Source organism: Alnus glutinosa, chromosome 10, assembly GCF_958979055.1.
Source record: "Alnus glutinosa chromosome 10, dhAlnGlut1.1, whole genome shotgun sequence".
Taxonomy (NCBI): domain Eukaryota; kingdom Viridiplantae; phylum Streptophyta; class Magnoliopsida; order Fagales; family Betulaceae; genus Alnus; species Alnus glutinosa.
The window spans coordinates 7,562,022-7,574,701 of NC_084895.1; the positions used below are offsets into that span (position 1 = coordinate 7,562,022).

Here is a 12,680-nt window from a genome sequence, read left to right on the forward strand (position 1 = left end):
CATGGATAAGATAGAAGAGTTTATCAATGCAGTAGAGACAATGAAAGCATTGCTAGAATTCAGGTAGATTCTTGAGAGAGAGTGCCATGGAAAGCCAAAAGACAATCGAGAAGAAGAGAGAAAAATCTCATATAAAGTCGCTAAGAAGATGGAGGTAGTAGCTCCCCTAAGAATGATGGCGCCTCAAGGAAAACCGGTTTACAATTAGTTGAATTCTAATATGGCTCCGATTCGCATGGAAATCTGAGAAGGCTCGGGGTTACCTTGGCCACCAAAAATGCTAACTCCTACCAATAGGATCGGAGGTCTCAGAATTGATATTGTGAATTTCACAATGATCATGCCCATGGCATAGAAGAGTGTGTCGCCCTAAGTTTTGAGGTAGACAAGATGATAAAGAGTGTGTAATTAATTTGCTTCCTTGCCAATCAACAACAACAAAGGCCTCAACAGGAACGGAATCCACTGAGAGATTGCTATTATCAGAGAAACAATGATGGTCGTTAGCACAAGGTTCTAATATGGTAAAAAGTTAATAAAATACTCTTTAATTTAAGTCTCCACTTAATACTTGTACAATAAATGTTATTTCCAAAATAAATTTTAAGACTCTAATTAAGGCACTCAATCATGGTAAAAGTAATTACAAATTGAAAGTTTAAAAAAAAAAAATCAATAAATTCTTGGAAAGTTCTATTTGTGTACTCTTTTTAAAAGCTTTATTTTTACAGTTATGAAATTAGTCCAACGTGCATAATTTTTTCTCCAACGTTTATTTGAATTGAATATTTTGAAAAATATGAAAAGTCTTTAAAGTGTATAAATTCTCATTGCTTGCGTTGTGCTTAATAGATAGAATTAAGCTTTATTTTGAAAAAAAGGCACACTACATTTTCAGGCCAACATCTAACATTTGGAGGTGTACGTTCACGATATTCGATCACCACACAAAAATGGCCATGGATGGTGCTGCAACAAATACAGCGAGTAAAATCCCAGAGGTGGTGCTGAGTTCCTCCTCCACAGGGCCGGCTCCATGTATTTTGGGGCCTAAGGCGATAATTTTAAATTAGGCTTTTTATATTTAAATATTAAATAAAATTTTTATTTTTGATTTTTGATTTTTATTTAAAATCATTCTTTTCAATGTTATACTGCTAGTAGGTAATAAATCTATATAAAAGTTTTTTTTTCTACATAATTTTATTATTCAATAAAAATTAAAAATTTCAAATTTCCGTTTGATTGTTGAGAATTTCTTCAAACTTATTCGCAACAAGTTGAAGTACTTCAGTTTTTGTATTTTTTTTTTATATTTATTTATTGACAAAGTTGTCATATAAGAGAGGGAAAAAAAAATGCCCCCCAAATTGGAGTAAGATCCCAGCCCTCCAATGACCGAAGAAAAGAGAGGAAACGTGGCTGTTCAGTAGCCACACATTCCTGATGACCAAAAAATACAAAAACGAAAAGGTGTGGTTGTGCATTTTTTTGTCTTTATATCTTGTTGCCTTAAAAGAAAAAAGTCTGAGAGCATAAAATATTGCAGGCAAACTATCCAACATTTGGAGGTGCATGTACGTTCACGATATTCGATCACCACACAAAATGGATGGTGCTGCAACAAATACGGCGAGTGTAATCCCAGAGGTGGTGCTGAGTTCCTCCTCCACCCGCAAGGCCATGCCGGTGATTGGCTTTGGCACGGCCGCAGATTCCAACGACAGCGCCACCCTCATATCGGCGGTCCTGGAGGCAATCAAGCTCGGTTACAGGCACTTCGACACAGCTTCTTTATATGGGTCAGAGCAGGCTTTGGGAGAAGCTATTGCCCAAGCTCTCTCTGTCGGCCTTGTCACCTCCCGGGACGACCTTTTCATTACTTCCAAGCTCTGGTGTAATGATGCTCATTCGCATCTTGTTCTTCCAGCTCTACAGAAATCACTTCGGTCAGTCTGACTCTTTCTTTCTCAAATAAAGCTCATAAATTAAAATCTTAGATAAGTGCGGACTTTGTAAATTTGACATGAATTTAATATTAAATTAACAAATTTAGATAAAAAAATATTTACTCGTTTAATTAAATGGATTAGTTAGAGTTTGACTTATATCTACGTACTCAACATTGTTGACATGTATATGCAATTTCCAAGAAGCAATTGCAAAATTATACTTGGCCATAGATTAAATTGTTTAGGGAATTTATGGTTGAATATTTAATTTCTTGGGAACAATTACCATTGATATATATAAAATCTACTATTTTCTATATATTTATTTTGATTGAGTTATTAATATGAGTTATTGTTATTAAGAATTAATAATATAATGTTCTTTTTTTTAAAAAAAAAAAAAAAAAAAAGGTTTTAAGTTATATAAAAAAAAGTGTAAAAATTAAAAAAGAAAAATAAGGTAGACCAAAAAACTTTTCATTGATTTGAACTAACTCAATAAAAATACTTCAATTCTCAAATTAAATAGAATAGAAGAAATCATACTTATATACAATATACATATACTACAAAAAAGAAAAAAAAAAAAAGGTGATATTTAGTGACGTGTCTACAGCGATGAACTTTTTGGCACGTCACTAAACTTTTTTAGTGATTAGAAAATCACGATGTGGATTTTGATATGTCACTAATTTGAAAATCTATCCAAAATTCAGAAGTATTTTTCCTGATTCTCTTTCAATTTTTTATTTTTGTTAGCAGATATGGTAGCACTAGCAGCCTTCCATGGAATAACATCCGTGTTTAACAAGTCTACTGATTTCTGTGGCTTCAATTCCCTCACTTTCTATATATATATATATATATATATATATATAGGTTGCTGCCTTGGAATTTAGAATATATATGAGCCTACCTCATAGATTCTCCATGTATTTGGTTTTCCTACTATGCAACTTATTGTTCATTTTTTTTCTTCATAAAAGTAAAAATATGTTTCAATTTCAAGATCTCTTGATTTATGTTGTTTTGATAAACTAGTTTACTTAATTTTTTGGTTATTAGTCACTAAATTATATATATATATATATATATATATATTTTAAAAAAGGAATTTCGTGTCCAAATTTGCGACGAACACATTAACCACGTTGGAAACACGTTACTAACGTTTAGTGACGTGTTAGAGCTTCTGACATGTCACTAAACCCACGTTTATGTACTGGTGAAAGATTTCATTTAATTAATCCTAGTAACAATTTATTCTTTCAGAATTATTTTTCTGTTTGCTTATTTGGAGCAACTAGGGTCTTTCTCTTCCTTTTTTTTTTTTTTTTTTTTTATTTTTTTTTTTTTTATTGAATTCCTTTCAATATTCAATTCTTAGTTTCTGATGCTATCATACGCTGTCAGAATAATCTTAGTTCTGCACGACGTCTGAATTTATGGTTGAATATTTTAATTTCCTGGGAACAATTAACATTGATATTATATATATGGAAAATCAACTAGTTAAATAGAAATTAAAGCAAATAATGTTGGAGATGACGAATTTTTGCAGGAGTCTTCAGTTGGAATACATAGACCTATATTTGATCCACTGGCCAATCAGTTCGACGCCTGAAAAGGGGAGATGGCCTATTGATGAACAGGACCTGATGCCGATGGATTTCAAGTCTGTGTGGGCAGCCATGGAGGAGTGCCAGAGGCTTGGCCTTGCCAAGTCCATTGGAGTCAGCAACTTCTCTTGCAAGGAGCTTCAGAACTTGCTCTCCTCTGCCACTATTCCTCCTTCAGTGAATCAAGTGAGTCCACTGCACGAGCTTCAACTTTTATTCACAAACAATGTATATTAATTCTGTAAAGATGGTGATTTATGTAGGTGGAGATGAGCCCAGTTTGGCAACAGAAGAAACTAAGAGAATTTTGTAAGGCAAATGGAATTGTTGTCACTGCTTTCTCTCCTTTGGGTGCAAAGGGGTGTAGTTGGGGTACCCACCAAGTTATGGAGAATGAAGTACTCCAGGAGATTGCAAAAGCTCGGGGAAAGACTGTTGCTCAGGTTCTATTCAATATCTCATCAAATTAACGGCCATTTGTGATTAGGCACTACGAACTGACAAGTGTCATGATTTAGCCTTTTAAATTGTCAATATGTTATTATTTAGCCCACTTCATAAGTCTTGACCGTTATATTGGATGAAAAAAAAAATCAAATTTGAACAAAATGTTATGAAAATACCCTTATTTTGATCATTAAAAAATCAAAATTATCCTTTTTATTTATTAATTAGTAGAAAAAAGATAAAGGGTAATTTTAGTTTTTCAATAGTCAAAATAAAAGGTATTTTCCAAACATTTTGGTCAAATTTGATTTTCCATCAACATAATGGTCAAGACTAACGAATGCGGCTAATTTAAAACAAATTGATAGTTTGAAGGGGCAAAACATGACACTTGTCAGTTCATTGTACTTTATAAAAAATAGTTGTTAGTTGAGAGGGCTAAATTATATCTAACCCAATTTTTAATTGAAATAAGAGGTAAATAACATAGACAATATTTCAATCTCATGACCTTTGACTTTGATATCATGTTAAATCACTACTTATGCCAAAAACTTTAGATGATAGGAAATTGCTAATTTAATTATTTTATTTATATTTTAACGTTATGGAATTATTTTTGACTTCAAACATATAAGTTATTAAGTTTAAGCTTTTGGGATAACTGTAGATTGAACATAATATCAAAACAGAAGTCCTGAGTTCGAACCTTGTCTTTGTCATTTACTTTCAATTTCAATTAAATATTTTATGTGTTGGGCCTCAGCTTAAGAGTGTGTTTGGAATTGCGATTTCATAGACAATAAGTGCGATTTTAAACCAAATCGCATAACATAAATCGTTTGGGAACTGCATTTTTAAAACTAACGATTTAAAAATGCAGAAAATCTATTTTTTAAAATCGCAGGTAAGATGATGCTTTTTCGAAAACGCGGAATTTTAAAGCATAATTTGCGATTTTAAAGGCTAAACTGCGATTTTGCCAAATGCTTAACTGCGTTTTTAAAAATCACTTTTTCAAATTGCACATTTTAAAATCGTTATTTTAAATCGCACTTTTTGAAATCGCAAACTCAAACGGACCCTAAGGGAGCTAGAGTTTAAGGGTGGAGTATTAGAGTATAAATTAAATAATTAAATTTACTTTTTTCTATAATGTAAATTTTTTAGATAATTGGTGATTGAACATATCATTACATGCATGTAGCTGTGTGTGTGTGTATATATATATATATGCTTCAATATGTTCTAGTAAGTTGATGATAGTGTGGGTTTTTGGTAGGTTTGTCTGAGATGGATTTATGAGCAAGGGGAGACTTTTGTGGTGAAGAGCTACAACAAGGAGAGGTTGAAGGAGAACCTGCAGATCTTTGACTGGGAACTATCAGAGGATGACCGTAACAAGGTCAATCAAATCAAGCAGCACCGGTTGATCGTCGTGAAGGAATTTGTTTCAGCTCGTGGACCCTACAAGTCCATTGAAGAGCTTTGGGATGGAGAGCTTTAAGGCTTAAGGCTACTATATATATGTTCATGGCTGTAACAAGTATTTTAGGAAGAGCATATTTTCTTAAACGGTTCTCATTCTCATACATGTGTTTGGATCTAGCAATAGCAGCAAGTCAAGACTGCAGGAACTTCGGAAACACATCTTTTCATTTTAACTCATGCTGCCTAGGTGTCAGTAATGGGTGCTTGTTGCATATTATAATCAAAGTTATCAATTGTTGACACACATGCGAATTGAACACGAACACAACACAAAGTTATAGAGTTTGGATTTAGACTATAATCTGTTTATGACTCGCTAACTTGTTTATGACACGTTTATGACCCACCAATCTTTTTTATGACACATTTATAACCAGATTAGCTAAACGGGTTGACCCTCTCAACCTGTTTTGCTAACCAATCTCTTTTCCTCTCCGGTGAGAAAACCCTCATCCTTCCAGTTTGACTCATCTGCTGTAGTTGCATATTTAGGCATTTAGCCCTTGATGAGCAGTGGCATAAACTCAGGTTTGCTCAAAGTATAGGCAAACTCTAATGTTAATTCACAGCAAATGAGCAAATTGAAAGGGGGATTCTTGTGTGCGCGCGTCTATATCTCTTGCTTTGACTCTCTTTTTCACACGGGAGATGAGTGGGCCGTAGATCTTGGCCATCTCGGACAAACCATGGAGAAAGAATAATTGGGGGCTGCTGGAGAGAGAGACGAGAGAGAGGAAGATTCTTGTGGTGTCAAAAGAAAATAATAAAAAAAATTTAAAAAAATAATAATAATATTAAATTCCTCTCCAGCCCTCCTATTTCCCTCTACCCCAAATGCCGCGCTAATTCCACCAATTTCGCCCAAATCCACACCGGCTCCGCTCCGATAATGGCTGCCTCTTACAAGCCAAAACAGGCGAGGGCTCCACCTGCGCTTTCCTTGCCCACTCCCCCGTCACCAAGGCAAGTCTCTTTCTCTCATTTATCCTTAATTTCTGTTTCTTTTTTACAAAACGAAAAACTTCCAAGTGTGTTTTCTGGTGCCCTATGGTTTTAGTTCAAGGTCGGGTTGTGCCAAATTTCGGTGACGCCCTATAAGAAGCGGAATATCGCACACTCTCACAAGGCGATCGAGGAGGCCGCTTCAAAGGACGTCCAGCTTGTTCTCTTGCCCGTGAGTACACACCCAAATTTTTGAAACTTTAGATTTTTCTAATCTTATTTTATTTTTATTGACATATCGAGAGTCGGATGTCTGATATGGTTGGACTATATTGAGAGTTCGATGATCTCATAATTTAAGCATCGGAGTGATCCCGACGGGACATTTTGTGCTTGACCTTCCTTATCTCGATTCAGGATTTAGCGTGCGATCAACTAATTCTTTAAGTTCATTTCCATTTCAAGTTAAATGTAGATAATCTAAGTTTAATATTTTGTTTTGTTATATTTATTGGTGTTGTGTTACACCATTTGAAATTTTTAAATGGCATAGTAACATATTCATTATTTAGCAATATAAACAGAGACTATTATATTTGTAAAAAATTTAGTTTGATCCAGGAAATGAATCATTTTTATTTACCATCCGAATTATTCTCTCTATCTTTCTCTCTTTACTTTTTTTTTTTATTATTATTTTTTTAAAAAAAAAAAATTTAGCATAAGCTTATGATAGTGAAGTTCTTTTACCATCTATAATGTTTGGGTGGTGATTCAAAACGAGACCAGATAGAGAGATAAGGTTTTAGGCCCAACAAAACCATACATGGCCCAGATTCACGGCTAATTCTGCCCCAAAGCTCCACGCGGGCTAGTAACTTTTTCCATAGTCATGTACATGGCCGCAGGTTATCACCCTCATTGTCAATATTCCCCTATACCATTAGTTATGTCAATTGTTTTGGTAACTTTTTGTTAGCCTTGAGGGGGAAAATTACATTATTTTGGTAGTTTAGGAAAAAGATTAACACAATTGAAAGTTTGGTAGAAATATTGACAATGAAGTAGTAGTTTGAAAGGGAAAACATTAACATAATTTATGCATATTTCTTTTTCTTAGAAGAAGAAAGGAACCTAAGTTGTGTTTATATGGTGATAAAAAATTAAAAATTAAAAAAAAAAAAAAAACTAAAGGAGAAGGGGTGCTACCGAAGGGGTAGCCACGCGGTTACCCTTGGAAAAACCTGTGCGGCCACCCCTAGAGAAAAGCTGGGGTGGCAGCAAGCCACCTCAAAAAACCTAGGGTGGCTGCGCGGCCACTCCAGAGAAAAAATGGGGTGGCTGCGTGGCCCCCCAGGTTGCGGGGTGGCCGTGAGCCACCCCCTCCACCTAAGGGGGTGGCAACCACCCCCTCCGACAGCCACCCCCTATTCTTTTTCTTTATTCTTTTGTCTTTTTTTTATGCTTTTTTATGCTCTTTTTAAAATTAAAAAAAAAAATTAGTTTTAATATTTTTTATTAATAAATTTAAACCAAATTAATAAACCATTTTTTTTTATTATTTTTTTTTATCAATTGAGAGTATTTTTGTCTTTTAATCAAAATTAACGTCCCAAATCAATATATTCCGTCCATGTAAATGGGTCTGACTAACGGAAGGAGGCAAAATCTATGAAGTTGATAGTTGTATGTTCTTTTTTGGTTGAGTTGGTAGGTCATGGGACATCACGCATTTGTTAGTAGTTCATAGGGGAAAAGCCGAAAAGATAATTACCCCTATAATTTCTTTTTTAATGGAAAGCATACCTATCGATATGCTAGACAATATTATACAGATTCTGTAATTATGTCTTTCATGCATTTCTCTTCTAAATTTGGTCATAGTTGGCAGGTTTACAGAGGAAATTTGGTGACTATTAACTAGCTTATTCAGTAACTTCGCAGCTGATGTTTGGCCAATAAACATGATGTAGCATTTCCTTTGAGTGTAGAAAGCCTTGCTGCTTCACATGTAATTAAATGACCAATAATCTCTTGGGAGACATCAAAATTGATTGCGAGCATGTCTATTTTATCTTTTACAAACTGATGAGGAGTGTCTCATGCATGTTTATTTTGTTGGAAATTTTAAATCACAGTTATATGTTCACCTGCACGAGATGTTGGAGCTGGTTATGTGGCTTGGGGCCACTCCACTCTTGTTGTACCAGTAAGTGGATATTAACATATTGCTTTTCTTTGTACAATGGCAATTCCTTGGGAGATTGATGTGTACTACATGCGGAAGACCAGGTGATTTCTTCAAATTTTATTTCACACTTTGTTATGTGCTTAGCTCGGGAATAAGATTAGGATTAGGATTAAGACCCTGTTTGGTTTGCAGAATAGATCCATGGAATGGAATGACTATTCTAATGGAATAGTCATTCTTTTGTTTGGTAGGAGTCTATTCCATGGAATAGCTATTCTAATGGGAATAGCTATTCCCTTATGAAGAGGAATACCTATTCCTTCCATTTTTGAGAGGAATAACTACTCCTTGGGGTAAAGAATACAATTTCCAAAAAAAAAAAAAAAATCATTTTTTATTTTCTTTCAAATCTTTTGTTTAAAAAAAAAAAAAAAAAAAAGAAAAGAAATGATAAAAACTAAACCCCAAAGTGGTTGGCCGACCACCCATTGGGGTGGTCGGCCAGCCACTATGGAGGGCCAGGGGTAGTCACACCACCCCCCAGGCATTCGCAGGGGGGGGGGGGGGGGGGGGGGGGGGGTATGGTGCAACCACCCCCGGAGCAACTGGGGGTGGCACAGGCCACTCTGAGTTCTCGTCGGGGGTGGCCGCGGCCACCCCTAGGGTCCCTCGAGGGTGGCCGCAAGGGTGGCCGGCCACCCTCAGAGGCCACTTGAGGGTGGTCTCCGGTTCAACGGTGGGTGGCCGACCACCCCAATGGGTGGTCGGCACCCACCAATTTATTTCAATTTTTTTTTGTTTTTATTTTTTTAGTTTGATTTTTTTAAAAAAAAAAATAAAAATTAATGTAGGATTTTTTTAGTAATTTTCTTTGAATTCCGATTAAATGTGTGAGTTATTACCAAACAAAAGAATAGGAAAGTCATTTCATTCCGCCACCTTTTATTCTTAGGAATAACTATTCCTTTCCCTAATGGAATGACCATTCCGCGAACCAAACGAGGCCTAATAATTCAATTATGGGTAGGTGGTTAGATTAACCATTGCACGTGTACGAATCACTTCAACTCTTTATTGAGCCGCTGCGTCACCTGCATCATCGCCCTTAAACATCCCATCCGATGCTGCCTTCTCAGCAGCCACCATCGGTGTCACCCCTAGATAACCATCTGTTGCCATAGCTCCACTAAACTGCAGGACCAACACAACCATGGATTTTGCTCCCATTGCGATGCGCAGATTGAAAAGGGCCACCTTTGCAGCAATTTGTTCTTCAAGGAAGGGGAACTCACGGGAAACATAGAGGTCAAAAGGGAGACCCGGATGCGAAGGGATCATCGTGGTGCGTCACCGTTCGCAACAGAGCGGAACTGTACGACGTTGTTTGCATGTGACTGTACGTTGTCGTGTGTTGTCAACCCAGGGGCTCCATCTGCACAAAACTGTTCGCCTTTTCACCGCGGTGCAATACCGAGTGAGAAGCAGACTAGTGTTCGTAGATCAATGGAGATGAGTGGGCTGACTGACATGACGTACGTTGTGTTGAAGAGGACCCATGAGCTGCGATTTGCACCGCACCTGCCATCTGTTAAACAATGGGAGCAACCCAAGTTGCTTTCAAAGAGGACCTGTGCACTACGACCTACTCCGCACCGGCCACCTACATAGTCCGGATGCTATGTGGGTTGCGCCAATCGAGTATGGAGTTCATGGAGGAATCAAAGGTGTCGATGGAGATCCAACCGCGGCCAAAACATATGCAACTTGCGGAGACGGAAGAGAAGCCGACGTGTCAGCCGTGACAAATGTGTCTGAAGCGCCTAAAACCCGTAGTGGAGGAAGAGGAGTTGACGAAGATGCAGTGGCAGAGACTTGGGGGAATGAAGCAATGAAGGACAAAAATGAAATTGCTGTAGAAGAGCCACCGCGAGAGAATGCCAAGGCGATTGGCAAGCTGGCAAGGTTATTCAGGAGAGGGAGAGGTTGGAGGTGCCACGATGATGCATTTGAGCTCAACGGCCACTGTTATGGGTTGGGAGGGTGATAGCATGCTGCCACGAAGGACCACTCGGCCACATCACCCCAACCCACGCTACATGGCCTTACATGAGGAGCTGCCAGCAGATGCGGACTCACGAGAACGTGGCTAGGAAGTGGAGACGCAGGGGATGGCAGTAACATGCAATACGAGTAGGGGGGATTGCATGACCATTAGTAGTGGACAGTTAACTTAGTGGGTAGTTATATGACAATAACTTAGTGGTAGCTCTAGTATAAAAGAACGGCTTAGCATGTAGTTTAATTACTGATTATTGTATTGACTCTTGTCATTTGTGGTTTGTATCCCACCCTAAGTGGATTCCTTATCTATCACATATCTTCATTTCTGTTCAATTCATCGTGAGTTCCTATCAGAGGGGTTTGGGGATATTGTTATGCTAGCTCCTGAAAATGTTAAAGAAAAACGTTACGTGACAATATTTAAGAGATTGAGCTTCTTCTTTAGAAAACAATATCTTATTACCCTTGAATAATTTCTCCTAATCCAATCACCTACCCCAAATTGAATTATTAATGATAATCCTAATCTTATCTCTGGGCTGACACACCTATTTATGAATTCGGTGAAGCTCTTTAGGCTGGTAAGTAATCTTATCGCATAAGTACTTACAAAACTGTGGCAGTTTGGAGAAGTCCTGGTAACCACCGAACACGCGGAGGCTATCATCATAGCAGAGATTGATTATTCACTAATTGAGCTCAGGAGGTAATTAGTTGCGGAAATGTTTTTACAGTGCTTTATAGTATTATTTTATCCTAATTCTGTGATTAAAACATTCAGGACAAACCTCCCATTGTCAAAGCAACGGCGAGGTGATCTCTACCAATTGGAAGATATCCAGAGGCTGAACTGTCAGTGACTGGAGTGAGAAATTCTAGAGGTCTGTTCTGATGCATGCATGGAAGGATTTTCAGCCAAAAAGGCTACTGCAATGAAAATGGGAGACCATTGTATTCAGAGACTCTATTGCACAAACCATGTCAGGCATTTGTATAATTTGTATGTGGTGAGTTGGAACTTGAATTTCTGGTTATATAATAATATTGTGTTGGGTATATCATCCAGCTCATAAATTTGCTTAAAAGCTTCAACAATAATAACTACTCGTTTAAGTTTTATCTTTGGCTTATTATGGTTTAAGAATGAAATTACTACTCAGGCCGGATTGAGCTGGTTTGGTCAAAATTTTGGGAAGACATTATATGATTATCTAATCAACTTAGAGATAATAGGGGTAAGGATCAGATCAAATGGCTCCCCTTGAGTAAATTTAGATAGGTTGGCTTAGGAATGGGCACGCTTGCCAAAATTCCCCTTCAAAATTGTTGCAAACTGAGCAAACAATTAAATATGTTTTCGATAGATAAGTTAGAGAGAAATTTGGGAAATTTATTTACCACATTAAAATAACATCTCTCTCTCTCTCTCAAGAGAAATTTGGGAAATTTTACCATTTTATACCGGTTGATAGTGTGGGTTGTTGGTAGGTTTGTCTTAGATGGATTTATGAGCAAGGGGAGATTCTTGTGGTGAAGAGCTACAACAAGGAGAGGATGAAGGAGAACCTGCAGATCTTTGACTGGGAACTATCAGAGGATGACCATAACAAGATCAGTCAAATCAAGCAGCACCGGATGATGCGCAAGGAGGAACTTGTTTCGGCTCGTGGACCCTACAAGTCCGTTGTAGAGTTTGGGATGGAGAGCTTTTAAGTCTTAACCTTTCTTCAACAGTACTCATGCCTAGCTTCTTTATAATTAAGAGATTGAATTTTACTGTTAGGATATGCACGTAATATGGATACACTAAAACTGGAATGGGCCTAATAGAACTTTAGAATTATTGGGTTTTCAACCATGCTCAATTACATGAGCGTTCATTCATATATATATAGACCGATTACAAAAGACTTTGAATCAAACACTAACTCTGATTACATGTACTCTCTTTACAATAGACTAGAACTCATCTAGCTT

At 37.1% G+C, this 12,680-nt stretch overlaps 1 protein-coding gene across 2 annotated transcripts; it reads left to right on the top strand.

Annotated features, from left to right (window-relative positions):
• Nucleotides 1-1,229: 1,229 nt before the first annotated feature.
• Nucleotides 1,230-12,431, top strand: LOC133879705 (NAD(P)H-dependent 6'-deoxychalcone synthase-like). 2 transcript variants are annotated; one of them, XM_062318408.1, is made up of 5 exons: nt 1,230-1,473; nt 1,550-1,949; nt 3,514-3,757; nt 3,835-4,014; nt 12,192-12,431. In XM_062318408.1, exons 2-5 carry the CDS (start codon nt 1,576-1,578, stop codon nt 12,414-12,416), a joined length of 1,023 nt encoding a protein of 340 aa, XP_062174392.1. In that variant the 5' UTR covers nt 1,230-1,473; nt 1,550-1,575; the 3' UTR covers nt 12,417-12,431. The 2 variants fall into 2 exon arrangements, with proteins under 2 accessions (XP_062174392.1, XP_062174391.1); XM_062318407.1 differs by lacking the exon at nt 12,192-12,431 and adding an exon at nt 5,301-5,751 and having other exon boundaries at nt 1,256-1,473.
• The last annotated feature ends 249 nt before the right edge of the window (nt 12,432-12,680 follow it).